Below are 26,820 nucleotides of genomic sequence, written 5' to 3' on the forward strand. Positions count from 1 at the left end.
GACAACATTCTAGACAAATGGTTGTTCAATGTCTTCTTAAAAACCTCCCGCGTGGGAGCAGCCACATCTTCTGGAGGTTTTTCTTCTGGGCTTTGTACCTAGAGCAATGTTTCTGAACCTTGGTAGTTGGAAGAGGCGTGGACTTCAGCTGGGGAATTCTGGGAGTTGAAGTCCATGCATCTTCCAACTACCAAGGTTCAGAAACACTGGCCTAGAGAGATGTGGTTCTCTTTGAGCTTTAATTGGCGGAATAATGGAATCAAAAATGGATTCTTCAGTAGAAAGTTAGACTATGAACAGGTGGGGGGAGCATTTAGACTTATATACCGCTTCGCAGTGCTTTACAGCCCTCTCTAAGCGGTTTATAGAGAGTAAGCCTATTTCCCCCAACAATCTGGGTCCTCATTTTACCCACCTTGGAAGGACGGAAGGACGAGTCCACCTTGAGCCTCCTGAGATTCGATCTGCCAAACTGCTGGCAGCTGGTGATCAGCAGAAGTAGCTGGCAGTATTGTGCTCTAACCACTGCACCACCGAGGCAGTTCTCCATTTACACCACAGTTGGGACTGAAATGTCCATCGCTAAGAAAAGAGGGTGTTAAGAATCACGTCCGATTTTAGCACTGTTCACTCTCCTTTGTTGTCCTTCACAGACCAAATGTTTCATCTGTGGGCTCGGCAGTGACTATTTTGACACGACACCCCACGGCTTTGAGACCCACACTTTAGAGGAGCACAACCTGGCAAATTACATGTAAGTAAAAGAAGCAGGGGAGGAGAAGGCAACAGCCAGAGTTTCCCTGCTCTTTATTCTGTAGCTCTGAAGAGTTCAGAAAGCAGGACAACCATTCATTCCAAGACCATTGAGAAGCAGATCCTTACTAAGCGAGTAGGGCCAAAGTCAGCCTTTAGAAGTAGCCCAGACCAGGAAACCAATACGACGTTGCAAAAAAGGGCCACAAGAAGGATCAAGGGAATGGAGCCCCTCCCTTATGAAACCAGGTTGCAACGCCTTGGTCTCTTCACCCTTGAAAGACGGCGTTTAAGGGGTGACTTGATTGAAGTGTATAAAATCCTGCATGGGATAGAAAAGGTGGATAGAGAAAATTTATTTTCTCTATCACACAATACTAGGATGAGGGGCCCTCCCTAAAGCTCATAGGTAAGAAAATGAGGACAAATCAAGGGAAATATTTCATCACTCAGAGGATCCTTGGTTGATGGAATTCACTTCCAGAAGAGGTCGTGACAGCTGTCAGCCTGGAGAGCTTCAAGGCAGGATTAGACAGATTCATGGATGCCAAGTGTATCATAGGTGGTTATTGATACGGATGTCCATGTGCCGCCTCTATGTTGGTTGAGGCAGGCAGGGTTCCCTTGGGTACCATTTGTTGGGGGTCAGGGAGGGTTTTGCCTTCTCTTTCTGCTCAAGATCCCCATGGACAATTGGTGGGCCACCATGTGACACAGAATGCTGGACTCGATGGGCTTTGGCCTGATTCAGCATGGCTCTTCTTACGTTCTTATGTTTATTATAGGGTTATGTATTCAAATCTTGCAAGTCGGGTCTGAGACACTTTCTCAAATTACGTGTCTGCTTCGGACCCGGATTTCGCTCATCTCGACCCTTGTCTCGTTTCCTGAGTTTTCTTCCTCTGCCTCCACAGATTATTCTCATGTAGACCACTGCGGAGCTGCAAGTTAAATTGCAGGCAGGGTGACAAGAGGGGAGACTTCCTCTTCCCCTTTTAATTTCTCCACTTCCCAAGCAGCAATGTTTCTCATCCCCTCGATGGCGTTTCCTCTGGGTACAACCCACGTTTCTCTAAATCCGGAGATATCCTCGGCACAGTTCCTTTCCTTAACAAAAGTTATCAGGTCATTCCTTCCCAACTTTCTTCCCCCTCGTAGGTTCTTCCTGATGTATCTCATCAATAAGGATGAAACGGAGCACACTGGCCAGGTGAGAGGACATCCTGGGGGTGCCCAAGGATGGGAGGGGGAAGGAAGTTAAAACTCCATATTTTGATCCCGTGATCCCCGGGGGAAATGCCGTGACGGTCGTTAAGGACGAGGACCCAGCCCTAAGTCACTTTTTTCTGCACCGTTGTAGCTTTGAGAGGTCTCTCAACGAAACAGCTGTAAGCTGAGGACTCCTTGAAGTTTGAATTTTAAATATATATATATATATATATATATTAATTTTCAAATTCAGCAAAAAAACAACAACATGTGACACACATATAGAGCTGAAGGGATTGGATACTGTAGCCTAGAGGATAATTCTCTGCCTTACAAGGCAAAGGTTTCAGGTTCAAGTCCCAGTGGGTATGACTAGCTGATGAGGCCAAAATAAGGCCGAAATAGATCTATCCTAGTTTCCCTTAATTTTCAAATTCAGCAAAAAAACATGTGACATATATATATAAATAAATTTATTTATTTTAAATTCAGGGACGCTGCTTCCCGTGATCAACGAGGCTCCTTTGTTCTCCCTTTTGCAGGAATCCTACGTCTGGAAAATGTACCAAGAGCGCTGTTGGGATTTTTTCCCGGCTGGAGACTGCTTCCGGAAACAGTATGAAGACCAGCTCGGCTAGAGGCTCCCCTGGGCCAAGCCGCTGCCCTGGGTCTGCCTCCCTTGCCCCCTTTCCTTTGGCCCTGGAGAAAGGGGGGCCTTTTCACAGTGGGACAGCCTGGCTGAGTGTCTCTTGTCTCCAGCTTGGGGAGAGCTGCCTCGTCCCCTCCCTCCGCCCTCAAGTCACCCCCTCTGTCTCTTGCTGCCAAGACCCCTCCCCTCGGTGGGTATTTCTATTCCCCCCCCCCCCCGCAGCCCCTGAGAAATGCCCCCACCTGCTTGGGCTAAGCCAGCCTCCCACCTTGGCCAGTAACTCTTTCCCAACTCTTCTTTCGGCTCCCCTGGCGGCAGTGGGGGGGTGTCTGTGCAATGGGTTAAAGCCCCCCTCCCAGTCTCAAGTGCCTTTTATTGGCCCTCAACTCCCCCAGGAGAGGGGAGGGTCCTCCATACAGGGAAAGATTACTCCTCCAGGGGAACGGAATGGGACGACTCGCCCCCAAGACAACCGTTCAGTTTTCATTATTTAAAATGATTTCTCTTTTAACAGTGTCCTCTCCACTTCACCCTGTCCCTCCTTTCGTAGCCTTTCTTTAAACGGCCCTCTCCCACTCTCATTAGGGGGAGGCTTTGTCCCGCAGCCCAAATTGCTGGCAGCGAGTTGGACCTAGCGAGTTGGAATGGGGAGAACTCGGGGGGGGGGGGCACGGATGGGCTCCTGATTTCGGCCAGCTGGCATAGGCGGGTACCAAAGAGATGCTGAAAGTCGTCCAAGGAGACGAATGCAGCCCCCTCCCTCCCTCTCTTCCTTCCCTCCGTGACTTGAATAACCTTAATGCCTAGTCTTCCCTTTTTATCTGTGAAGCTTATACTTAGGGTGGTGAGGGGGGGTCTTTTCTTGACCCATCGGTACTTAAGAAAGCACCAGAAATCCCACCCAGTAGAGCCAGGTGTGTATATGTGTGTATTGGGGGATCTGCAGCCCCTTGAGCTCCTGTACAGAATAGAGCCCTTTGCCGCCGTCCCCCGTCCCCCCCGGATTTAATTGCCGTCCCTGCTGGACGTTTGAAGCCAGCTCTGATGTGGGGGGGATGCAGACCCCCCCCCCCTCGGAGGTTCTCCCTCTCTTCGAGTCCAGCTTGGTTGTCTGCCAATAAAACCAATAGACTGCTGCCAACCTCCGAGTCTCGACATTCATCCTTCTGCAGAACCTACAAAATTGCAAAAAGTGTTTTCCCTTTTCTTTTTTTCCCTCCCCATTGCTGCGTTTTTTACAAGTCTGCTTTCGGAACACCAAAAGTGTGTTTTATTGATTTATCTGTCTGCTGCAAATAGGCACAGGCGCCAGTTTGGGATATCAGGTGTCACCCAAACCATCGTGGCTTGGATGAATGAAGGCACCTCCACCCCCCCATGTTTGAGTAGAGAATCTTGACCAAAAGGAGATTCAACAGAATACATGGAGTTGGAAGGAGTGATGCACTGGTTAGAGTGAAGAAAGAAGGAAGGAAGGAAGGAAAGAAAAAGAAAGATAAAGGAAGGAAGGAAAGAAAGAAAGAAAAAGAAAGATAAAGGAAGAAAGGAAAAAGAAAGAAAGAAAAAAAAGAAAGAAAGACTGCTAGCTGTAGTTCAGCAGTTCAGATCTCACCACCATCTCAAGGTTGACTCAGCCTTCCATCCTTCCAAGGGGGATCAAATGAGGACCCAGATCGTTGGGGGAAAGAGGCTGATTCTGTCAACCGCTTAGAGAGGGTTGTAAAAGCACTGTAAAGCGGTATACAAGTCTAAAATGAAATGAAGGGACCTTGGAGGTCTTCTAGTCCAACCCCCTATACCACTACAGACAAATGGCCGTCCGATCTCTTCTTGAAAGCCTCCAGTGATGGGGCAACCACAACATCCTGGAGGTAACCCTTACTAAGGCAGGATCTGGCCATAGACAACTTAGCCGCATCCTGGACACTACTCTTGGGTGCGTTAATATAATACATATGTACACACTGAGATAGTTCTTTCAGAGGAGAAGGGACATATGGGAAACGAAAAACTAAACATATCATTTACTGAGGGTTGAGTGGCATGTAAGGAGAAGCGTAAAACCAGGTCATTGGTGCCCCTTGGTGCTTCAGGGTGAAACTGCTGAAGAGTTTGGGCTGGGCAATTTCTCACTGTCTTGCCAGCTTCTTGGGCAGTCCTGAAGCATCGGACAGATGGAGTCCCCTCTCCTGTCCCTTGTTCTTCTTTGAGGAATCCGTTCCTGACAGTAGGAAAAGGGTCAGTCTGAGCAAACTACGGGTCGAGATTGAACCGCCGTCATTCCGGCACGTAGAGATTGCTGGTGGAATTCGGATTATTCACGGGTCGCGTCTCTAACACAATGGTGCTGGCAAGGAAGGAGAAGAGAAAGACCAGAATTAGGGGTGGGGGGCACCTTGGAGGAGCATGTTCTGTGGTTGTGGGACGGGTGTGCTAACTGAGAAGGTGGGGGGACAGTGGAGACCACGGGAGGAAGAAGAAGTTTGTCTCAAAGAGCCAAAGGAAAGGAGTCCCTCTTATTCAGTACAGGACCCACACAAGGAAATTGGGAGAAGTTCTGAAGGCCACCAAGGGGTGGAGCAAGTTGAACAGGTGGGAGAAGCACAGAGGTGAGGTCGAAGGTCTTCAAACCTGGAGGCTCTCAGTAGGCGGAAGGTCCAGCGTTGATCCCGCAGCTTCTGGGCTACCTGAGAAGGAACATCAGATCAGGATGAAGGGTCATGGATGCCTCCTAAGTAGCTAAGAATCATTGGACTTACTACCCACAAAACCAGGAACAAGATGCTCTCATGGTTGGAGAATACTGTAGACTACCATGAAGGGGTTATCTTGGGATCACCTTCTCCCACCACTCATCTTGGGCATAAAATCTCAAAGAGGACGGCCCACACTGTGTTGAAAACACAACCGCTCCTTCTTTACCTGTCCTGATCCGAGCGGCCATGTCTGCACGCCGTGGCGCCAAAATGCATGCACACAGTTCTGCACCAGGGCTGCAAAACAGAAGACGCGGAGAAGTTCAGGTCCTGCCCCCACGACTTGCTCTCTTATTTCATAAAAGCTGCTCAGGCATCGGACATGCCTCCCCCATGAACCAGAATAGGAAGCGAATCCTTCAAAAGTGGCCACGCATCCCTCAAAGTAAAGGGTCACTCAACCTTAACCCAAGATTGGTCCCGTATTTGAGAAACCAGACCCAGCCTAGCAGGGAGGAGGAACAAAGCATAGGCATAGCCTGGAGTCTAACCAGAAAACTGTTAATTGACCCTCCTGAAGTTCCTTGGAGCCTTATCTATTTGTTCCCAAGAGGAAGGAATCTTCCAGCGTGGGGAGATTCCTGTACTATTGGTAGAACATAATGAAGTAGTTAGATTGAGTTCTGCATGTCGGGTCTAGTTGTTGGTACCTGATGCGTCTCTCAATACATCCAACCGACAAGCACCATCACAACAACCAGAGAATCCCAGGCAGCATTTGGTAGAGAAGACAGAGAGATTAGATGTCTTTCTCCATCAAGGTTGGAGCTGCTCTGGAGATGTCAACGTGTCCTTCCTCTTGTGAGTGGTCCACGACTGGGCCAGTTAGTCACAGATTCTGAGGAGGATGAACCAGGTATGTCTTGGTACCCTAGGCCAGTGTTCTTGACAACTGAGTTGGAGAGTGAGAGTGAAGGAGAGTTAGAACCTGAGGAACCTCCAGAGACCCCAATGATGGTAATGTCTGAGTCAGAGGAGGAGGGAGACATTGAGGATCAGGAACCCCTATTAGATGTCCAGGTCAAGAAGCAGACAGGAATATTTTTATGGGAAAAAGTTCAGAAAGTGAGCCTATGAAAGAAAGAATAGTCAATTACAGCTCTAGGAAACAGTTGACCACACCTAGTTTGTATACAAGGGAGGGTTTCTGGGTAAAGAGGCGTGGAGTTTCAACGTTTGTCATGATGGAGGACTCGGATCCGGAGTTCCAGAACTGCCGTGCTGAGAAACTGCTGAGGCTCCTTTTAAGAGTCATGCAGAGATGCCAATGAATGAAAAAGAAAAGAAACCTGGAGATCTGTAAGAGTATGTGGATGATTTACGGACCTCATCTCAAGGAAGAATGTGCTAATTAGCTCTGCCTCTCCGTTTATTATCTCTTGGCCAAGTTGAGCCAACATGAACTGAAAAATCTGCTCCTGTCTGTACAAAGCATCCTTAACTATATAAAAGTGTTTGAATTGAATCCTTCACTTGTGGGAGCTTCTTTGTTCTGTTCCGGTGGGCCCAAAGCAGAACACTTCTAAGACCCGAAAGGAGCATTGGAGGATGGAGAAGATGCAACGGGAAGAAGAGGAAGGACCAAACAGGGTGGAGAAGAGGAACTCACCGACTGACTCCACTGCTACGTCAAAGGTGAGTTTCGGTGGGCATCCAAGCAGCGTCCCTCGGGGGCTGACAAACTGGATGCATCCTGAGAAACAAACCCAAAATGCATTGGCCCCTCCTCACAGCCCTGGCCGATCCAAAGCCCCCTGGCTTCTACTCACCGTCCATCAGAACCATCACTGTCTTGTTATCCAACTGAGTCACCTGGACGAAGCCACAACAGGAAGGTTCTGTGGACAAACGGATGCGTTCTTCAGAACTAGGCATTCCTTTAAAGCCTGCTTTTGACCTTTAAGAGAATTCCTTCTGCAATGACCTTCAACATAGTGGGGGAGATGACCTTTTGGTCTAGACCAAGGATGGTGGGCCTTTTCAGCAAACCAAGTGCCCAAACACACGTGTGCGCATGTATGTGCGTGCACACCGGAGCCTCAGAAGTGTGAAGACTGTTCTGTGCATGACCCTGGGATCGAAACCCCCGACTCAAAAATCCTTTATTTTATGAATAAATCAAACTATATAAGCCCCGAGTCTGCGGAGAGGGGCGGCATACAAATCTAAGTAATAAATAAATAAATAAATAAGCACACATAACAAAAAGCAGGTTTTAAACGACCAGGAGGAAGGGAGTATTTTCTCTTTGGAGCTAAACGTCTCCCATGCCCAGGAAAGGCGCCAAACTCTGCCTAATCAGCATTCCTTAGATAACACAGTCCGTTTATCATTTAAGCATATGAATTTAGCTCGCCGGAGTCGTGGCAACAAGCATCCAGCAGAGAAATGGGTTTAATTGTGGCAGAAATCGTGGTTTTAAAGCCTTGTTCAAGCACACCTCTAGTCTCACATCTCTTCCATTGACGGACATTGAATCCCCACACCCGATTTCCCAAGACCCTTTGCCTTTATACTCCTGGAAGTGACATCACACCGCAAAGAAGCTAAGTCAATACCCTAATACCTTTCGCCTTCTTAGCAGTCTTCTACAGCGAGGGTCTATCAACTGACTTTCTACTTGAATGTCTTCCTCATCCTCTGACTTGCACCACTCGCCCAGTGTCACATCAGCCCCCTCTAGTGGTTCCTTAGGCTCACTCAGGTCACTTTCTGCCTCACTCTCACTCTCTGCTTCCTCTGGCAACCTCCCTCTGGCCCAGGGTATCCAGAGGGACCTGGCTCCTCCTCCTCAGAATCTGACATGACCTCAGGTGGACAAGGAGCACCCACAACAGAGACAAACTGGTCAGTGCAAAGCACCTGGTCACTTGGTTTCTGGCCTTCACATGTGTGCCAGCCAGCTGGTCTTTGCAAACACCGGAGCCCCAGAAACTCGGAAGACCAGCTGGCTAGTGGATATTCCAAACCAGGATGCTCACCGCTTTTGTCGCTGATAAACCAGGAAGTTAAGGAATTGAGGTTGACAACCTGGAACTGCAGGGCTTGTCCTGGGGGGCCCTTGCTCACCCCAATGCAGACCACCGGATATTCCTCCTCGGGGTTTATCAGCATCTCGAAGATGGGCAGCGAGGAAGGCAGGGGGAAGTCGAAGTGCTATCCAAGGAGAAGAAAAAGACGAGAAGGATTTTCTGAATGAATAGCCACCTCCCACTGGCCCCGCCCTCATCTATTCTCAGCCTGATCGGGAGCAAATGAGGATTCTGCAGTATCCTTCCCCTGCCACGCCCACAGAACTGGTAGTAAAAACAAAATTGAACCCCACCATTGCACTCGATGCACTGAATTGCAAACAATGCAACCAGCTAACTAAGTTGTCAAACGCAGAACCTGGCTGTCTTTTCCTTGGGATGCCCACCTTGAGATGCTTCCTCGGCTCTTACCTTGACCAGCATGAATTTCTGCATGGGTTCATACCATTGGAGGAGAACCACTCCCGCCTCCAATGCCCCGCAGAGAAAGTGGCAGCCGTTCTGAGTGTTCCTGGCTGCAAGAAAAAGGCAGGGGGTGGGGGGAGAGAGAAGGTGCCGTATTGGATGCTAGGCAGGACAACGGAGGGGAGGAGAGGAGGGCTCGGACGTGGGGGCTGTGACTGTCCCGGCGTTCAAAGCACCTGTGCAACATTTCTGACATCCCTTCGTGTCGGGGATCTTGGTGGTGGTGACGTTTTTCCTAGAGGGAAGGGAGGGGAAAGGAAGATGATGAGTTGATCATAGAAAGGAATCAATATAGCCTCTTAAAAACTCACTGGATTTTACTTAGAAATAAAAGACTATTCATTTTAGAAGGATGTGACTTGCATTGGATGGCACGCATTTATGTGGTATGAGAAGAAGAAAAAATAGATAGTTACTTTCAGAGCCATAAGGAATTCGTTATTGGCAATTTGGGAAAAGTTGAAAGTTATTCAAAAGTTCCGTTTTGGATTTCGACAATAGAAGTTTTTATACACCCCAACAGACTAGACGGGTCTAAGATTTTTAAGGTATAAAGATATACCTTAGGGGCGGCATACAAACCCAAATCAATCAATCAATCCATGTATGCATATACCCTGTTCCGGTGATGGGCTGACCTGGGTAACAGTCGGTGTGGGGCAAGGGATACCCCCAGGCGCTGGTCTCGCTTGCTCTGCTCCTGCAGGGTCACTAAATTGTGGGAGAAGAGCTGGGGAGCCTTGCCTGGACGGAAGAGAAAAGATTGACGGGCAGGAAGTCCTCGATTTACAACCATTGGTTTAGTGACCACTAGAAATTACAACGGTGTTGAAAAAAGCGACTTACAACAATTTTTGTTATTTATGACATTGAAATATCCCCATAAAGACATGGTCCGGATTCGGACCCTTGGCCACTGGCATGTGTTCATAATGGTTGCAGTCAGTGAAGGGCTACCAAAAATTTTACTACCACCCTGTGGGCGTGGCTTATGTATTTCCTTTCAACATCTTTCAGGGCAAATTGGGTGCTCTGGGGTGGAGCTCCATTTTCGCTACCCCACTGTGTCCTACCCGTCCCCCCATCCGGGCTGTAGCCCACCCCTGGTTGCAGTGATCACCATTTGCAAAGTTCCTAGCCAATTACAGGAGTGAGTGAGATTCGATTAACAACCATGTGATTCTCTTCAATGACCCCAGGAAGAAAAAAAAACCATAGCAAAATTGGTGCACCAAATAACTGGTTCCAATTGGATATTAACCATTATTGTGGCTACTGGGCAGGGATGAAGTCCAGCAGGTTCTGGAGAACCCATAGCGGAAATTTTGAGTAGTTCGCAGAAGCGGCAAATACCACCTCTGGCTGGCCCCAGAGTGGGGAGGGAATGGGGATTTTGCAGTATCCTTCCCCTGCCACACCCACCAAGCCACGCCCACAGAACCAGTAGTAAAAAAAAATTGAATTTCATCCTTGCTACTAGGTATAAGTGATCAGGGATTCTGTTCAGGCCTTGGGACTTAAATTTTGCAAGAGGAATGGGTCTATATTTGCAGAATGGCCCCAAGCATCTTTAAAAGCCCTTTTAGGGATGCACTCGAATCTTAATCACAGCTCTACTACAATTTTGCTTTGTCTTTCAAATCTTCATTCACCCCTCTCATTCTCTCGGGTGCTGATTTTTTTAACTTCAGGTGGCTTTCACGGTCTTTCAGTCACTGCTTTCTCAAGAGGGCTTTTTAAAACGGCGAAAAGAACAGAACAAATTATTTGAACAGCAGGTCGGTTTCCAGATATTAGCCGGCTGGTTGATTTATTACCACTTCCTAAATTTTGCAGATTAAAAAACGTCGTTGAAAAAGGCCCACAACAAAAAACACATTTCAAAAAATGTAAAAATAAATATAATCAGTTAGCGATCTACCCAATGAAAACTCTGCTTAAGTAATTTAAGAGGAAGTGTGTCTCTCCTTGCAGGAAGAAATGAGTCTTTTAGTTGGTTTGTGTTTAGCACAGAGTGTTGTTGTTTTTTCAGCCTAAGACACTTCAATTCCCAGAATTCATGCTGGCCGGGGAATTCTGGGAGTTGAAGTCCGTCCACACATTTTAAAGTGGTCCCAGTTGAAAAGCAGATATATATATATATAGAGAGAACAATAATTATCGGAACGCAAGCTTTCCTGGCTTCAAATCTTCATTACTTGAAGGGATTTTTCTACTTCCTCTCTCATTTTCAACAAAAAATTAGAGAAATATGGACTGAATTCTTTGACACCCGGGAGTAGGTTAGAGAACACATCTGCCACACTGGCTGGGAACTGCTGGTGGCTGGGCTTATGGGAATTGTAGTCTGTATGTCTATGTGGTGTTGGGTTGGGGACAGCAAGGAGAAGAGGATTTATTTCTTCCAGCCTTGAATTCAACAATGCCAATGTGGGCAAAAGGTTTGAGACCTCCAGGTAATATTTACTATAAGGACCTATGCACCATCATTGTGATCTCTGCAGAATTCGCTTTGTTATCATTTCATCATCTCCACGAAATTGTCTTTTTCCCTCCTGTATCACACATGCACTTTCTCTCTCTCTCTTGCACACCTGTATCACATCAGGGAAATGATCCTCTGCACATAGAAACATAGAAGACTGATGGCAGAAAAAGACCTCCTGGTCCATCTAGTCTGCCCTTATACTATTTCCTGTATTTTATCTTACAATGGATATATGTTTATCCCAGGCATGTTTAAATTCAGTGACTGGATTTATACACCACGTCTGCTGGAAGTTTGTTCCAAGGATCTCCTACTCTTTCAGTAAAATAATATTTTCTCACGTTGCTTTTGATCTTTCCCCCAACTAACCTCAGATTGTGCCCCCTTGTTCTTGTGTTCACTTTCCTATTAAAAACACTTCCCTCCTGGACCTTATTTAACCCTTGAACATATTTAAATGTTTCGACTGTGTCCCCCCTTTTCCTTCTGTCCTCCAGACTCTACAGATTGAGTTTATGAAGTCCTTCCTGATACGTTTTATGCTTAAGACCTTCCACCATTCTTGTAGCCCGTCTTTGGACCCGTTCAGTTTTGTCAATATCTTTTTGTAGGTGAGGTCTCCAGAACTGAACACAGTATTCCAAATGGGGTCTCACCAGCGCTCTGTATAAGGGGATCACAATCTCCCTCTTCCTGCTTGTTATACCTCTAGCTATGCAGCCAAGCATCCTACTTGCTTTTCCTACTGCCCGACCACACTGCTCACCTATTTTGAGACTGTCAGAAATCACGACCCCTAAATCCTTCTCTTCTGAAGTTTTTGCTAACACAGAACTGCCAATGCAAGGGCTCAACGTACCATCTCTGGTTTGTCATCTTGTGCCTAGACAAAGAAGGAGAGGCCTTCTCCCCCCCTCCCCCGTGACAGCCCTTTATAACACTGCTCTTATGCCACCCCTGGTCCCTAGACTTAAATATACCCAATTCCTGCAACCGTTTTTCGTATGTTTTAGCCTCCAGGCTCCTAATCCTCTTTGTGGCTCTTCTCTGCAACTTACCTGAAAGTGACATGAGAACATTCTCCATGCAATAGACCCACGTCGTGCGGCTGTGATAGAGCTTGAGAAAGAGAAGGGGACAAGGGAAAAAAGACACTGAATTCTCTGCCTTCTTCTCCCGTCTGTTGGCTCAGGCCCATCCCTGCCGCCCCGTCAGCCTCACCAGTTCGAGAGCGGGTTCGGCCTCGCTCCGGTTCAAGGCGAAGATTCCTTCTTCCGCCCCCAGGATTAAGTGCAGCTCTGGGAAAAAAGGAAGGAAATTGAGGATTAAGGTGGCCGCACAAATCAAACGCAGTTCAGTACAGGTGGTCCTGGGCTTAGTAACCACAGTGGAGCCAAGAATTCATGTTGCTAAGTGAGACGTTTGTTTTATGATTTTTGTTTTGTGCATCGCTGCAGCTGGTAAGTGAGTCACACGGTTCTTAAGCGAATCTGGCTTCCCTGGTGATTTTGCTTGTCAGAAGGTCTCAAAATAGCAATGGACTTATAATCCCGCTTCCTAGTGCTTTTCCAGCCCTCTCTAAGCGGTTTACAGAATCAGCCTCTTGCCCCCAACAATCTGGGTCCTCATTGCATGGATGGATGGATGGAAGGATGAGTCAACCTGGAGCTGGTGATGAGATTTGAACTGCTGACAATTGGCAGAATTAGACTGCAATACTGCTTTCTAATAGGAAGTGAGGGAGGAAGGAAGGAAAAAGGGAAGGGAGGGAGGGAGGAAGAGAGGAAGGAAGGAAAGAAGGGAGGAAGGAAGGAAGGGAGGAAGAGAGGGAGGGAGGGAGGATAGCAATACCATTTAGTCGTGTATACCGCTTCCTAGTGCTTTTCCAGCCCTCTCTAAGCAGTTTACAGAATCAGCCTCTTGCCCCCAACAATCTGGGTCCTCCTTTGACCCACCTCGCAAGGATGGGAGGCTGAGTCAACCTTGACTCAGGAAGAAGGAAGGAAGGAAAAATAGCAAGCAAGGAAGGAAGTAAAAGAAGGAAGGAAACTTTGAACAAGACAACGTCACCTGGACTAGATGCTGCTCAGGTCTGCAGAAGGAATCAAGGTATTCCCGCCCCCCCACCTGCCCATCTCTCCCCCAGGTCTGCTCCGGGCCTACCGTTGGTGTGTGGATGGGTCCAAGCGGTGGCCGAGGTGAGGTGCAAGGGACACTCGTTGAAGACTTTCTTGAAAAGGGTCCTGTCCTGAGGAGGAGATGCAGGCAAGAGCCATCCGTGAACAAGCACCTGGGAGACGCAGGTGTGAATCCTCTCTCACCTCCTGATGGAACCTCTTCCCCTTTTAATTTCACCCCCACGCCCCTCCCCATGATTCCCAAACTGGTTTGAAATATTTTGAAGGTGGAGGAGGATGAGGATAATAATAATAATAATAATAATAATAATAATAATAATAACAACAACAACAAGAACAATAATAATAAGAAGAGCAACAATAACAACAACAACAGAGTTGGAAGGGACCTTTGAGGTCTTCTACTCCAACCCCCTGCTTAGTCAGAAAACCCTACTCTACTTCAGACAGATGGTTATCCAACATCTGCTTAAAAACTTCCAGTGTTGGGGTGGCGGAGTGGCGCAGCAGGTAGAGTGCTGTACTGCAGGCCACTGAAGCTGACTGTAGATCTGAAGGTCAGCGGTTCAAATCTCATCACCGGCTCAAGGTTGACTCAGCCTTCCATCCTTCCGAGGTGGGTAAAATGAGGACCCGGATTGTGGGGGCAATAGGCTGGCTCTGTTAAAAAGTGCTATTGCTAACATGTTGTAAGCCGCCCTGAGTCTAAGGAGAAGGGCGACATAAAAATCGAATAAATAAATAAATAAATTCAAATCCTCAGAGAGGGGCGGCATACAAATCTAATAAATTATTATTATTATTATTATTATTATTATTATTATTATTATTATTATTATTCACAACTTCTGGAGGCAACTTCTGTTCCACTGATTAATTGTTCTGACTGTCAGGAAATGTCTCCTTAGTTCTAAGTTTCTTCTCTCCTTGTTTTCTTTCCACCTGTTGCTTCTTGTTCTACCCTCAGGTGCTTTGGGGAATAGTTTGACTCCCTCTTCTTTGTGGCCACCCCTGAGATACTATCATGTCTCCCCTGGGCCTGCTTTTCATCAGACTAGCCATGCCCAGTTCCTGCAACTGTTCTTCATATGTTTTAACCTCCAGTCCCTTAATCATCTTTGTCGCTCTTCTCTGCTCCCTTTCTGGAGTCTCAACATTATTATTATTATTATTATTATTATTATTATTATTATTATTATCATCGTCATCGTCATCGTCATCGTCATCATCATCCTTTTTGCATCCTGGCGACCAATGCAGGATTCCAATTGTGGCCTTACCAAGGCCTTATAAAGTGGTACTAACATTTCACGTGATCTTGAGAAGACGGAGAATGTGATGGGGAAGGACAAGGGAAAAATGAAAGTGAAGGATAAAGAGGAGACGAGGAGGAGGAGGAGAGGAGAAAGAGAAAATGGAGAAGGTGGCCCAAGGGGAAGGAGAGGAGGAGGAGATAAGAACACAGAGAAGGTGGAGAAGGAGAAGCAAAGAGGAAAGAAGGAGGAGAGAAGGAGAAATTGGAGGAAGTGGTGGAGAAAGAAAGGAGGGAAAGAAAAAAGTGAAGGAGAAAGGAGAAGAGAAATAAACTGGCGATGGAAGAAAAGGAAAGAAAAGGGGGGAAAGGAGGAGAGGAGAAGGAGGAGAGAAGGAGAAATGGAGAAGGAAGAGAACTTGTCCTGCTGCATTTTGGCCTCAAGAAAAATCTACTTATTCTCTCATCCCAACAGGCTCAGGGTTTTTTTTAAAGTTTCACTTGAGCAATAGTGAAAGGATTTGGACCAGAGCCGATTGGCCCGAAGTGGACGCTGAACACGCCTACCGGTTTCTGTCTCCTGTCCATCTTAGGAGGAAGGCTGGGCGGCCTCTCATCCAAGGGGTCCGAACGCAGTTCTGGGACTGCAGGGGAGTAAAGTAACAGTCAGCACCCCACACCACCAAATCCTGCTCCCAGGATATTGACACCCCCCCACCCCCCCCAAGATCTCAACCCGGCAACACAACTAAGTCCTTGTTATTGTAGTCTGGACTCTCCAAATTCAGACTCTCCAAATTCAGACTCTCCAAATTCAGACTCTCCAAATTCAACCCGGCAACACAACTAAGTCCTTGTTATTGTAGTCTGGACTCTCCAAATTCAGGCTGGGTCCTCTGGATTCATCATCCTCATTTAATGACCCCATAATCCCTGGCAGAATGGAATCCGGGCAACTGAATGGAGCTAGCACAGGGTTTTTTAATGGCCAGACGCCTTTCCTGTTGCCACTGTGGAGTCTTTGTTCAGCGGATATATTCTCAGTGTGCCCGGAGAGAGAAATATCTGCTCCTATCTAGGAAGAAACTCACAGCCTCCTGATTGCGAGGCCACAGCGCCACCTCTAGGCCACCACACACCACTCCTAAACCCTTTTAATATGAATGCAACACCCCTAAAAAGCTTGTTCCGGGAGTGAAAGTGGTTCCTGCCCTGAGCTGTTTTTCCTCTCCAGGCAGTCCTCGACTTACAACCACATTTGACAACATTGATGTCGTTAAGTCAGACATTTATTCAGTGTTTTTTTTTACCACCGTGGTTAAGTGAATCACTGCAGTGTTAAATGAATACACCCGGTTGTTAAGTGAATCCGCCTTCCTCGTTCACGAAAAGAGGATCTCTCCCGTCGTTTTACTCCTGTTTTCTGGGGGGGGAAGTCATACCCGATTTGGCGGTGAGGTGGGAAACTTCGGCTCTCCCACAATGGCTTTGCGGCGAGGGCCGACTCAGGATGGGGCCGCTGGAGCACCGTCCGCGGATTAGGGATTTGGCAGGACCGTGGTTGCGGGATTGATCGGCCGCCGTTTCGTCTGAGGAGAGCCAAACTCTGGGCTGTTCAAGAGAGAGAAATGTCGGCGTGCGTCACATGCATTTGCTAAGGGCGGCTGAGGGGAGGGGGCACCCCTGGACTAAATCTGCACCCCCTATGGAAGAACGTGGTTGGAGAAACGGAGCCCTGGACCACGGCTGCCCACTGGAGGAACGGGAACAGGGATGAAATGCTCCTGGTTTGCTTGTGCCTCTTGGTCGTCGGAATGCCGGTCGTGAAAGGCAGCGCAAGGCTCGACCTACCCATCCGGATGCCGCCTTTTGGGTTCCTTTACCCTCTGCGCATGTGCCAAGCACTCTGTGCATGCACAGAGGGTAAAAGAACGCAAATGGCAGCATCCAGGCAGGTGGGCAGAGCCTCACGCTGGCTTTGCGACCGGCTCTCCAATGACCGACAGGCACAAACGAATAGGGAGGATTTCCAGTGGTTCTCAAAATTTCTAATGCTGCGACCCTTTAATATAATTCCTCATGTTGCGGTGACCCCCAACCATAAGTTGAGCACCAATTCTCCCATCAGAGCTTCAAGCTGATTGGCAGGAAGATCAGAGGGACACCCCCACTGTAAATACGTGGTAAAAATATGTTCCAAGGCACCTTTGACCCCCAAAGGGGTCCCGACTCCCAACCCCCCAGGTTGAGAACTACTGAGCTTAACGGGACTCACCTTGACGTATCTCCACCTGCAAGGCTAGAGGACCTGGGGGAGGGGGTTGCAAACTTACTTTGTTCCCACAGAGGGTTTACCTTGGGAGGCAGTGGGGGTGGGAGATTGGCAGGTTGAGTGTCCCTGGAAGGAAGGATAAATGATCAGGTTCCAAAACAGAAAGAGTGGGGTGGGTGGGTTGCTGCCTCCTTTCTCCCCCCAACACATCTCTAATGGATTGTTCTAGCAAAACACTTGTAATAATTGCCCCTGGTGTTAGGAATTGGTGTGATTGTGTAGAATTGAATGGGGTTTTTTTTAGCAGTACTCTAATGGGTTTTTAAATTAGTTTTAATATTGGATTTGTATCATATTGTATTTTGTTGCTGTTGTGAGCCGCTCCAAGTCCTCGGAGAGGGGCGGCATACAAATCTAATAAATTATTATTGATTATTATTATTAATAGAAAAGAATATTTGTAGCCTGGAGTCAATGTTGGGCTGCCCTCGGTACGCCTGGGATCGCCGATCCATTAGCGGAAGTGGTGATGCACGTGCACCTGCTGCATCCCCGCACAAGAATTTGCTTCTGGTGTGTAAATTCTCACATGGGAAGGTGCGCACCCACCGCCGCCCATGTGCATGCCCGTGCCAGCCTCCGGGACCGACCCGGAGAGGTAAGTGTGGCCCTTCACTGCCTGCGTTTGAACTGCTGCTCTCTGAGCTTGGTTGCGGTCATTTCAATGCAAGTTCATTTCAATGAACCGAAAAAGAACTTTTAGTTTATTCTTTGATCAAAGGGCCTTCTTGGGTTTCTCCTCCGCGAAGGCCCCTTGATCAAAGAATAAGTTGAAAATCTGTTTCTGTTCATTGGGCTCCTGTGGAATTCCTTCGTGAATTTTTCTCACACCCTACTAGGTAACATTATCAGTACTAGAAGGATGTGGGGTTTTCTCTCTTTTTTTAAACCTCGCTCACTCCCTTCTAGCGCTGATGATGTTACCAAGCTGGGTCATGAAATGTCTTCATATGTTTCTATGTTTCTATGTATCTATGTTTCTATGTTTCTATGTTTATGTTTCTATGTTTCTATGTTTATGTTTCTATGTTTCTATGTTTCTTTGTTTCTATGTTTCTATGTTGTTTCTATGTTTCTATGTTTCTATGTTTCAAGGAAACAGCCAGACCCAAAGAGCACCAAGGGCCCCATATGCACCAAGACAAATTCCTTGTGTGTCCAATCACATTTGGCCAATAAAGGATTCTATTATCTATTCTATTCTACATCCAAGCAGGAATCTATTAAGTCTTAGAGACTAGCTCCTTCTTGAATCCTGAGATCCGTCTCTTCCCAACATTTGGCTAAATGCGTGTTTTATAATTTTTATATATATATATTTTAAAATTCTAAGATAAACAGTTACCTGATTAGGTCTGGTTTGCTGGGGCTGGAAGGAAGAGGAGAAAAGAAGGATTAAGGAAGGGGAAATTTAGGAGAGAAAGAATGACCAAGTGGGATAACGCTCAGGGAGTTTAGTGGCACTTCATGGTTTTACAAGTCCTTTGTTGCCGTTTTGCTATGGTCAAACTTTTTATCTACCTTGGCCATTTTAAGACAGGCGGACTTCAACTCCCAGAATTCCCCAGCCAGCTTTAACCATAAGCAGTTGAGACAAGAACTTCTTACAGAAGAAGAAATCTTATTTAAAATTCTTATTTAAAATGCGCAGAGATGGACAAACTTATGTTAGAGTTAAAGGACAAACTGGACAGAGATTATTCTGAAACCTAGAATAAATTATACAATTGGATAGAGAGGAAAACCAACCAAGATTAAAGACTAGAAGGCATGATGGAGAGGTTCTTAATCAATTGAAATTTAAACAGATATTGGAAAATTAATAAGGGGAGGGAGAAAGGGAATAACCAATATATACTGCATACCGAATTGACTGTCATGTACCTTTTTTTCTTTTTGTTATCCGTCCCTATTGTTACGTATATGTTATGTTTTTTAATGTATTATAAATAAAAAAACAATTTAAAAAGGCAGAACTTACATATCCACATCGTCATAGTCTGACTCGGCTGCATTCTCCCTGCAAAGGTCAGGAAAGCAAGAACTAAAATAAATTTTATTTCACATCTAGGCAGCAGCTAAGGGAGATGGTACCCAAAGCCCCCTCCGGACACCGTCACCTGCTGCTGACATCAGAACCAGGTTTGTCGATCATGGTATAGCCTGGGTCTAGCATGATCTCCTGTCGAGGAAGAGAGAGAGAGACTTGAAAATTTCATCCGAGGCAAATCCACCAGGAATGGGTTTCCGGCAGAATTAGGAGCCAAATTCCCCAACAAACCAGCCCATTCCAGCGGTATCTGGAGACAATGGGCGTAATAATATATGGAAACAGGGATGGAGACGCTATATTTATAAAAAGAAAGTGGTTGAAAAGATTGGGAAGAAAATAGGGAAAGAGGGATGGAGACAATGTAAATATAAATCCCAGCGACCGATTAGGTCCTACAGAGTTGGCCTTCTCCGGGTCCCGTCGACTAAACAATGTCATTTGGCGGGTCCCAGGGGAAGAGCCTTCTCTGTGGTGGCCCCGACCCTCTGGAACCAGCTCCCTCCTGAGATTAGAACTGCCCCCACCCTCCTTGCCTTCTGCAAACTCCTTAAGACCCACCTCTGCAGTCAGGCATTTGGGGAACTGAAATATCTTCCCCAGGCCTATACTGTTTATGTATGGTATGTTGTGTGCATGTTTTTAAACTATGGGTTTTTAGCTTTCTAATTGTTGAATTTGTATTATATATTGTTTTCTGTTACTGTTGTGAGCCGCCCCGAGTCTGCGGAGAGGGGCGGCATACAAATTTAATCAATCAATAAATAAATAAATAAATAAAATACAAAAAGGAAATGGCTGAGAAATTAAAAGGAAATGGGTGAAGGAGATTGGAGTGCTATAAAAAGATTTCACTCTATCTTTTTAATACCACTTTAGGGTTTTATTATAATTAATCTCCTTGATTTAATTGAGATTAGATTGCTAACTGTCTAGAATTTGATATGTATAATTAATATAATTATATAACTAAGAGCGAAGATTTTTCTGTTTTGCATTATATATTAGAAGGAAGATGGATAAGGGTGACAGATTAATTACTTGATTGATTATAGTTAATTAACAGTTTTAAAGGTGGCTATCCAAAGATAAGAGAAAATGGAAATAGTTCAAAGGAGATGATGGACATGATAATCCAGGTCATCTAGAGGCCCCAGCCTTGGCAATTTTAAGACTTGTGGACTTCAACTCCCAGAATTCCTCAGCCAACAAAGCTCCAGCATTTTGGACCTACTAGACCAGAGGTCTTCAGAATTGGCAATTTTAAGACTTGTGGACTTCAACTCCCAGAATCCCTCATTCAGCTTTGCTTTGCTGGCTGAGGAATTCTGGGAGTTGAAGTCCACAAGTCTTACAGTTGCCAAGGTTGGAGACCCCTGCCCTTGGAGTGCTCTCTAGATTAGTATTTCTCAACCTTGGTGGCTTTAGGGTGGGTGGACTTCAACTCCCAGAATTCTTGGGAGCTGAAGCCCACTGTTCTTAAAGTTGCACAATGGCTTGGGAATTCTGGGCATGGAAGTCCACATTAAAGTCCAGGTTGAGGAACGCTGATCTAGAAGAAAGCTGGAGAAGGACAAAAGAAGAACCATCGGTGAGATCTTTTGCCCATTGAGTTTAGCAATAGCAATAACATTTAGACTGAACTACAGCTAGCAGTTGGCTGAAGGAGTCTGCGGTGCTGCACCCTAACCGCTGCCCCCCCCCCCCCGGCTCTTTTGTCAGGGCCAAGAGTGGCGGACTAAGACAATGGACCCAGATCTTCAGGACGACCAAGAGAGGAGAACCTTTCTCAAGGGGAAGAGCAGAAGAGCCAACCAAGAGTTACCATAGAGCTTGAAGACCCCAGAGTTTGTCTTCTTCGGAAGGTCGGGCTGAAGTTATGCTCTGCAGTGAGATGAGAAACAGGATTTAGAGCATTGAAGGAGATGGAGGCCAAGCAGCCGTGTTATCACCCTCGTGGGGTGATTCCACTTAGATGCGCTCAACGGGTGAGCCTTGAACCAGCGAGAATGGATCACCCTACCCTGAACACCAGCATATCCTGGAGACGTCACTCCCTGTCGTTGACTGGAGCGGATCCTTCGGGGCACCAGAGGCGGAGGCAACTGAGGAAGAGAAGAGGCAGGTTGGAGGTGTGTATGATGGCCACCCCAAAACTGGGGACTCCTGTGGCTGTGTGCCCCCACAAGAGGAGCCCTTATTTTGCTAGCTTGACTTGAGCAAGACCAAGGGGGACCTAGATTTATGAGTGAGGTGTGTGGGGGGGAGTAGTAGCCTGGGCAATTTTTCCCATCTTTGTGTGGTGGTGTCGATATTCTGGATTAGGACAGGAATAATCTTCACGAGAAAATCTGAGACAGTAGAACAACTGGTTCTACAACTGGTGGTCGAGAGGAGACTTTTTTGCGAGTAAGGGCAAACAGACAGACCCAGCTGAATGGTGAGTGAGACCTATACAGTGATCCCTCGAGTTTCGCGATCTCGATCTTCGCGAAACGCTATATCGCGATTTTTAAAAAAATATTAATTAACAAAAACACCACTTCCGCGTTCGGCTTCGGGAGTCAGCTGGGAAGCGGCGCGGCTGTTTTAAAAGGTCGCAGCCGGCCTGGGGGGCTTCCCAGCACCCCCCCGAACCCCCAACCTGGGTCTTCCCGGCCGCCCACGCAAAGGGGAAACCCCGGCTCCTCGCTGATGCCCGCCGCTCGCCCGCCCGCCAGCAAGAGGGGGAAGACCCAGGGAAGGTTCCTTCGGCCGCCCAGCAGCTGATCTGCTCGGTAGCGCAGCAGCAGCGAGGAGCCGAATCGGGGTTTCCCCTTTGCGTGGGCGGCGGGGAACGCAAACTCCACCATCTGCACATGCGCGGCCATAGGGGAAAAAAGGGGCGCGCATGCGCAGATGGTGTTTTTACTTCCGCAACCCTACATCGCGAAAAATCGATTATCGCGAGGGGTCTTGGAACGGAACCCTCGTGATAATAGAGGGATCACTGTATTCTTGTCTTTTGTTAGGGATAATAATTTCCAGTATTGGTATCTGATGGAGCTAATGCGCTCTTCCTTTTTAAGGTAGTTTAGTTTAGCAAGTTGTGATCTACAATTTTAAAGCCTTATTTTAAAGTGTTGCCAACCTATTTTTGCTTCTTTGAATCTTTCCTAAATTCTTACCATCAGTACTGGATACTGTATGAGATTCTACTTAGAGCCATGTATATTTTAAAAAATACTGTCCTTATTTCATGTTTTTCTTCTGCTGTTATTGGAAAATGCCTAGTGCCGAAACACAAATATTTTTCTAAGACTTTTTAAGCAAATCAGTTCTTGCTGGGTATATTGGCTTCATTGATATATAATATTAATCAAAGGCTTTTTGAGCTTTGGTGCTATACAGCAATCCAGATTTTAATAGGAAAGTGAACACTAGAACAAGGAGACACAATCTGAAGTTAGTTGGGGGAAAGATCAAAAGCAACGTGAGAAAATATTATTTTACTGAAAGAGTAGTAGATCCTTGGAACAAACGTCCAGCAGACGTGGTTGATAAATCCACAATAACTGAATTGAAACATGCCTGGGATAAACATAGATCCACCCTAAGATAAAATACAGGAAATAGTATAAGGGCAGACTAGATGGACCATGAGGTCTATTTCTGCCGTCAGTCTTCTATGTTTCTATGTTTCTAACCAAGACCCAAGACCTTAAAAATCCATTGTTTCACTGTAGTACTTATTACAGCTATGGGAAGAAAGGAAACCAATTTAGTAGCCATCACAATTTCCGGAACGTTTAAAATTTATTTTAAAATTACTAAAAAAACTACTAAGCTTTTGTCAGTCCCTACCAACTTCATCAGAGTATGAAATCCCCATTGAAGAGACGCTTATGTGTAATAGGCCCCCACCTGTTCTTCCCTCCTGTAATTTCTGACTAAGGCAGAAACAACAACGATAATTACAGGAGGGAAGAAAAGGTGGGGGCCTATTATGCGTGCAATTAATTTAATTTAATTTAATTTAATTTATTAGATTTGTATGCCGCCCCTCTCCGAAGACTCGGGGCGGCTCACAACAACAATAAAAACAGTATAACAATGGAACAAATCTAATAATAAAATTACATTAAAAGACCCCAACACTTTAAAAACCATACACCACATACATACCAAACATAAAATATAAGAGAGCCTGGGCGAGATGTCTTAATTCCCCCATGCCTGGCGATATAGGTGGGTCTTAAGTAACTTGCGAAAGACAAGGAGGGTGGGGGCCGTTCTAATCTCCGGGGGGAGTTGATTCCAGAGGGCCGGGGCTGCCACAGAGAAGGCTCTTCCCCTGGGGCTCTCCAACTCTATGGGACCTTATTGGCTGCTGGGATTCATGTGGTAGAAGGTGCAATGACTAAATTGAGCGGCATTACAAAGAAGCAAGCATCTTTTCAATGGGGGTTTTATACTCTGACGAAGTCAATGGGGACTGACAAAAGCTTAGTAGAACATCAAGCCTGGCATCCCCAAGAAGCCGTTAGAAGTAGGTGTGGATGGATTCCAAAGATGAGGAGTCCTTCTCTCCCACTTTCCCAGCCAGATCCCTTTGCTCTCACCTCTGGGTCCTCTTCTTCTGCCTCACCTCTGGGGTCAGGATTGTGCACCTTCTCCAAGAGGTCAAGGGTCAGCCTCTGCGTGAGCCCTGCCTGGGTTACAAACTGGTGCTGGGAAAAGAAAAGTGAAGAGAGTTGAGGTCTCTGTTATTTCTGTTTGGTAACGCTGATTCACTGTGACTGCTGTAGTAAGAACTGTGTGTTCGATGATAGTTTATGTATCTGTAAGCTGTACAAGTAAGGCTTGCAGTATTGTTAATGTATTATTGAGAGTTATTGACCGATTTGACTGTGTATGACTGAACCATTGCTCATATCTCCTGACCACCTGCTGGATATCTGTTAGATTTCCACGTTTCCTTTGCACATCTGCATCCTTGATAATTCGGGGGTCACTCTGCATACTCCTTAAACACAGATCAGCAAAATCGAAGGGAAAAACCAGATTCACTTCACAGACATAGAAATTTAATTTGTATCCAGAATGACCGAAGGATCTCCAATTCTCCCGGGACAGCTGGCCCTGGGGGATGGGGCACTTTGCTCTTAAATCTGCAGAGCGCACGTCCTGTGTAAGGTGGAAAGAGAGGTAGGCTTACTCACTGTGAGCATCTTGGAGGCGCTGGGCCGTTTCTTGGGGCTTTTGGTGAGTGTCACCTTGACAAAGTTGTAGAAGGTGGGAGACCTGTGGAGACAGAAGATTTTTGCGGCTGTAAACGCAGCTGATGCTTCATAACTCAATTCAACCAACAAACGCTACGTCTTACACCTTGGGGGGGGGAAATCAGTACACAAAATACAAGCTGGGTGGTTACGAACTAGTAGACGATCCACACTCTTGTCAAAAACCTAGGAGTACTCATCTCAAAGGCATTGAGATAATAGCATTGCCAAAAAAAAGGCATTAAGAGTAGTTAACCTAATCTTGGGTAGCTTCTTCTCCGGTAATATTGAATTCCCATGTAGGACATACAAAACTTTTACTAGACCAATTCTTGAATATAGCTCATCTATCTGGAACCTGCATAACATATCGGACATTAATACAATCGAACGAGTCCGGGGATATTTCACGAAAAGGGTCCTCCACTCCTCTGCTTGCAACTGAATGCCTTGCACTACCAGACTTGAGATTTTGGGCTTAGACAACTTAGAACTTCGCTATCTTCAATCCGACCTAAGCATGGTACATAAAATCATAAACTAGTAATGTTACTTAGTTGGGTCATGAAATGTTTGCAAGAAAGCCACCAAACTCAAGAGGGCACCAAGGGACCCCCGAGTTCAACCCTGCGCTAAAATACTCTCCTTTATTGAGACTAAGCAAGGACCCGTCCCCACTTCTGAAGGACCCCTTGACAGTACTCACCACCGGGCCTTCTCCTTCAGTTTTGGAGGCTGGTAGCCACTCTTGGTCATCAGCACCAGCACCCTGCAAGGCGGCACAGGGGAGACAAGCCACAGGTCAGCTGTGGAACCGTCTCTTCCTTATAAATCATGGAAAATATTTGATTTCAATCCCCAGGGATCAGAGGAGAAGCCAACAGGGCCCTTACCGCAAAGGATGCGTATCAAACATGGGTGGCTGCAGCTCAGCCAACTCGATTGCCGTGATGCCCACCGACCACACATCGCACAGTTCGTTGTAGCCCCCTTTCAGCTCCACCGCGGCCACTTCTGGGGCCATCCTGGAACAGAGAGTGGGGGGCTGTATGTGACATTCACCACCCTTTTAAGACCCCCGATTAGGACCACCCCATGGTCTTTTCCAACCTGCTAACAGGTTATCAGGAAAAATATCAAACCAGTGCAGAAGTTGAGGATAATAATGATAATGATGATGATGATAATAATAATAATTATTATTATTATAATTATTATTAGATTTGTATGCCGCCCCTCTCCGAAGACTCGGGGCAGCTCACAACAACAATAATAACAATAACAATCATAAATCAACAGCTTGCCACACTATCTATAGAAGGATTGATGTTGATGGGAACTTGGGAGGGGGGATTTTCAGGAGGGAGCAGATACAGCCACAAAGCATCCTTTCGAGGGGCTCAAGGCCATCCCATGCCCACCCACCTGGGCGGAAGCGGAAGGAGGATTGGCCACGCTGGCACAATCTGAGTGGGCAACGTGACAAGTTTGTGGGTAGGGGACAAAGGATGTGAACTTTCAACTGGGTGGGAAACTCGGAGTCAGGTTTCCCACACTAGGTGCCAGGATGGCTCCAACAATAAACTGGAACTTTGAGGAGTGCTTTGGCTGGGATTCTGATTTAGTCCAGATGTTACCTGGAACCTTGACAACAAAAGCCTATAAACCAGGATTTCTCCCCACTGTTTCCTGGATCGCCAGTGCCCCCTGGCAAAAGGGACAACTGCTATGGGATGAGTTTGTGAACTGAAAAATGAGTGGGAGTGTATGGAAAAATGCCCACAACCTGGGCCCTTGGTTAGCATGATATATTCCAGAGAAGATTCTGAAATGGTGGGGGAGCTTTTCCAACCCGCCCCCCTCCTTCTCCTTGGCGCCTCGCAGCTCAGATTACCCTTCGGGGCCAAAGGGTGGCTTCTCTTTACCAGTAAGGGGTCCCGATGAAGGACATTCGCCGGGCGAAGGTGGCACTCAGTTGAGCTGAGATCCCAAAATCAGCTGGCAAGAAGGAAAGAAGAAGAAAAGAGAGAGATGGAGAGGGCTGAAAAAGCCTCTTTGTCGTAGATCTGTATCGTGCTCTAGTTCAGGAAGATAAAAGAGTGTTTGGACTTTGAGGAAATCCATTCCACAAGACCAGCAACCTGCAAAGCCTTTGGGATGAAATCTGTCACCAGGAAAAGATACCACAAGATTCCTGAAATTTTGTCTTCGGAACGTGGCTCTTCTCGGGGAGATTCAAACAATGAAATTCACAACTCTTCTAACTATGGAGATTCTCGGTCTTCCAGATCATGGTTTGTCTTGGAAGACGTTTCACTAGAGTGCCTTCCGTCCCCTGTCCCATTGTTCTCCTATATCTCCTATACCTATACCATTCTTCTTTCCTATATTTATTCTGTTCTTTCACTGATATATTTCATTCCTATTTCTTCTCT

At 46.5% G+C, this 26,820-nt stretch overlaps 2 protein-coding genes across 2 annotated transcripts in view; one reads left to right on the forward strand and one right to left on the reverse strand.

Moving 5' to 3' along the window:
• Positions 1–3,752, forward strand: part of LOC139155673 (ryanodine receptor 1-like) — a 141,681-nt gene extending 137,929 nt beyond the window's left edge. The window contains exons 99-101 of the mRNA XM_070730915.1: positions 654–754; positions 1,912–1,963; positions 2,505–3,752. Of these exons, the coding sequence (XP_070587016.1) occupies positions 654–754; positions 1,912–1,963; positions 2,505–2,600 (249 nt within the window). The 3' untranslated portion in view covers positions 2,601–3,752. The remainder of the gene's footprint in view (positions 1–653; positions 755–1,911; positions 1,964–2,504) is intronic.
• An 867-nt stretch (positions 3,753–4,619) lies between these two features.
• The window catches only part of LOC139155672 (mitogen-activated protein kinase kinase kinase kinase 1-like), a 33,964-nt gene continuing 11,763 nt past the window's right edge, over positions 4,620–26,820 (reverse strand). The window contains exons 8-32 of the mRNA XM_070730914.1: positions 26,311–26,383; positions 25,279–25,410; positions 25,092–25,154; positions 24,326–24,407; positions 23,726–23,833; positions 21,148–21,229; positions 20,950–21,008; positions 19,195–19,256; positions 19,056–19,094; positions 18,420–18,443; positions 17,098–17,140; positions 16,185–16,353; positions 15,310–15,386; positions 13,516–13,600; positions 12,574–12,650; positions 12,411–12,471; positions 9,503–9,608; positions 9,041–9,099; positions 8,811–8,914; positions 8,349–8,523; positions 7,137–7,205; positions 6,977–7,060; positions 5,534–5,604; positions 5,243–5,298; positions 4,620–4,958 (exon numbers count right to left, since the gene is read on the reverse strand). Of these exons, the coding sequence (XP_070587015.1) occupies positions 4,889–4,958; positions 5,243–5,298; positions 5,534–5,604; positions 6,977–7,060; positions 7,137–7,205; positions 8,349–8,523; positions 8,811–8,914; positions 9,041–9,099; positions 9,503–9,608; positions 12,411–12,471; positions 12,574–12,650; positions 13,516–13,600; positions 15,310–15,386; positions 16,185–16,353; positions 17,098–17,140; positions 18,420–18,443; positions 19,056–19,094; positions 19,195–19,256; positions 20,950–21,008; positions 21,148–21,229; positions 23,726–23,833; positions 24,326–24,407; positions 25,092–25,154; positions 25,279–25,410; positions 26,311–26,383 (2,030 nt within the window). The 3' untranslated portion in view covers positions 4,620–4,888. The remainder of the gene's footprint in view (positions 4,959–5,242; positions 5,299–5,533; positions 5,605–6,976; positions 7,061–7,136; positions 7,206–8,348; positions 8,524–8,810; positions 8,915–9,040; positions 9,100–9,502; positions 9,609–12,410; positions 12,472–12,573; positions 12,651–13,515; positions 13,601–15,309; positions 15,387–16,184; positions 16,354–17,097; positions 17,141–18,419; positions 18,444–19,055; positions 19,095–19,194; positions 19,257–20,949; positions 21,009–21,147; positions 21,230–23,725; positions 23,834–24,325; positions 24,408–25,091; positions 25,155–25,278; positions 25,411–26,310; positions 26,384–26,820) is intronic.

Source organism: Erythrolamprus reginae, unplaced genomic scaffold (genome assembly GCF_031021105.1).
Source record: "Erythrolamprus reginae isolate rEryReg1 unplaced genomic scaffold, rEryReg1.hap1 H_43, whole genome shotgun sequence".
Classification (NCBI taxonomy): Eukaryota; Metazoa; Chordata; class Lepidosauria; order Squamata; family Dipsadidae; genus Erythrolamprus; species Erythrolamprus reginae.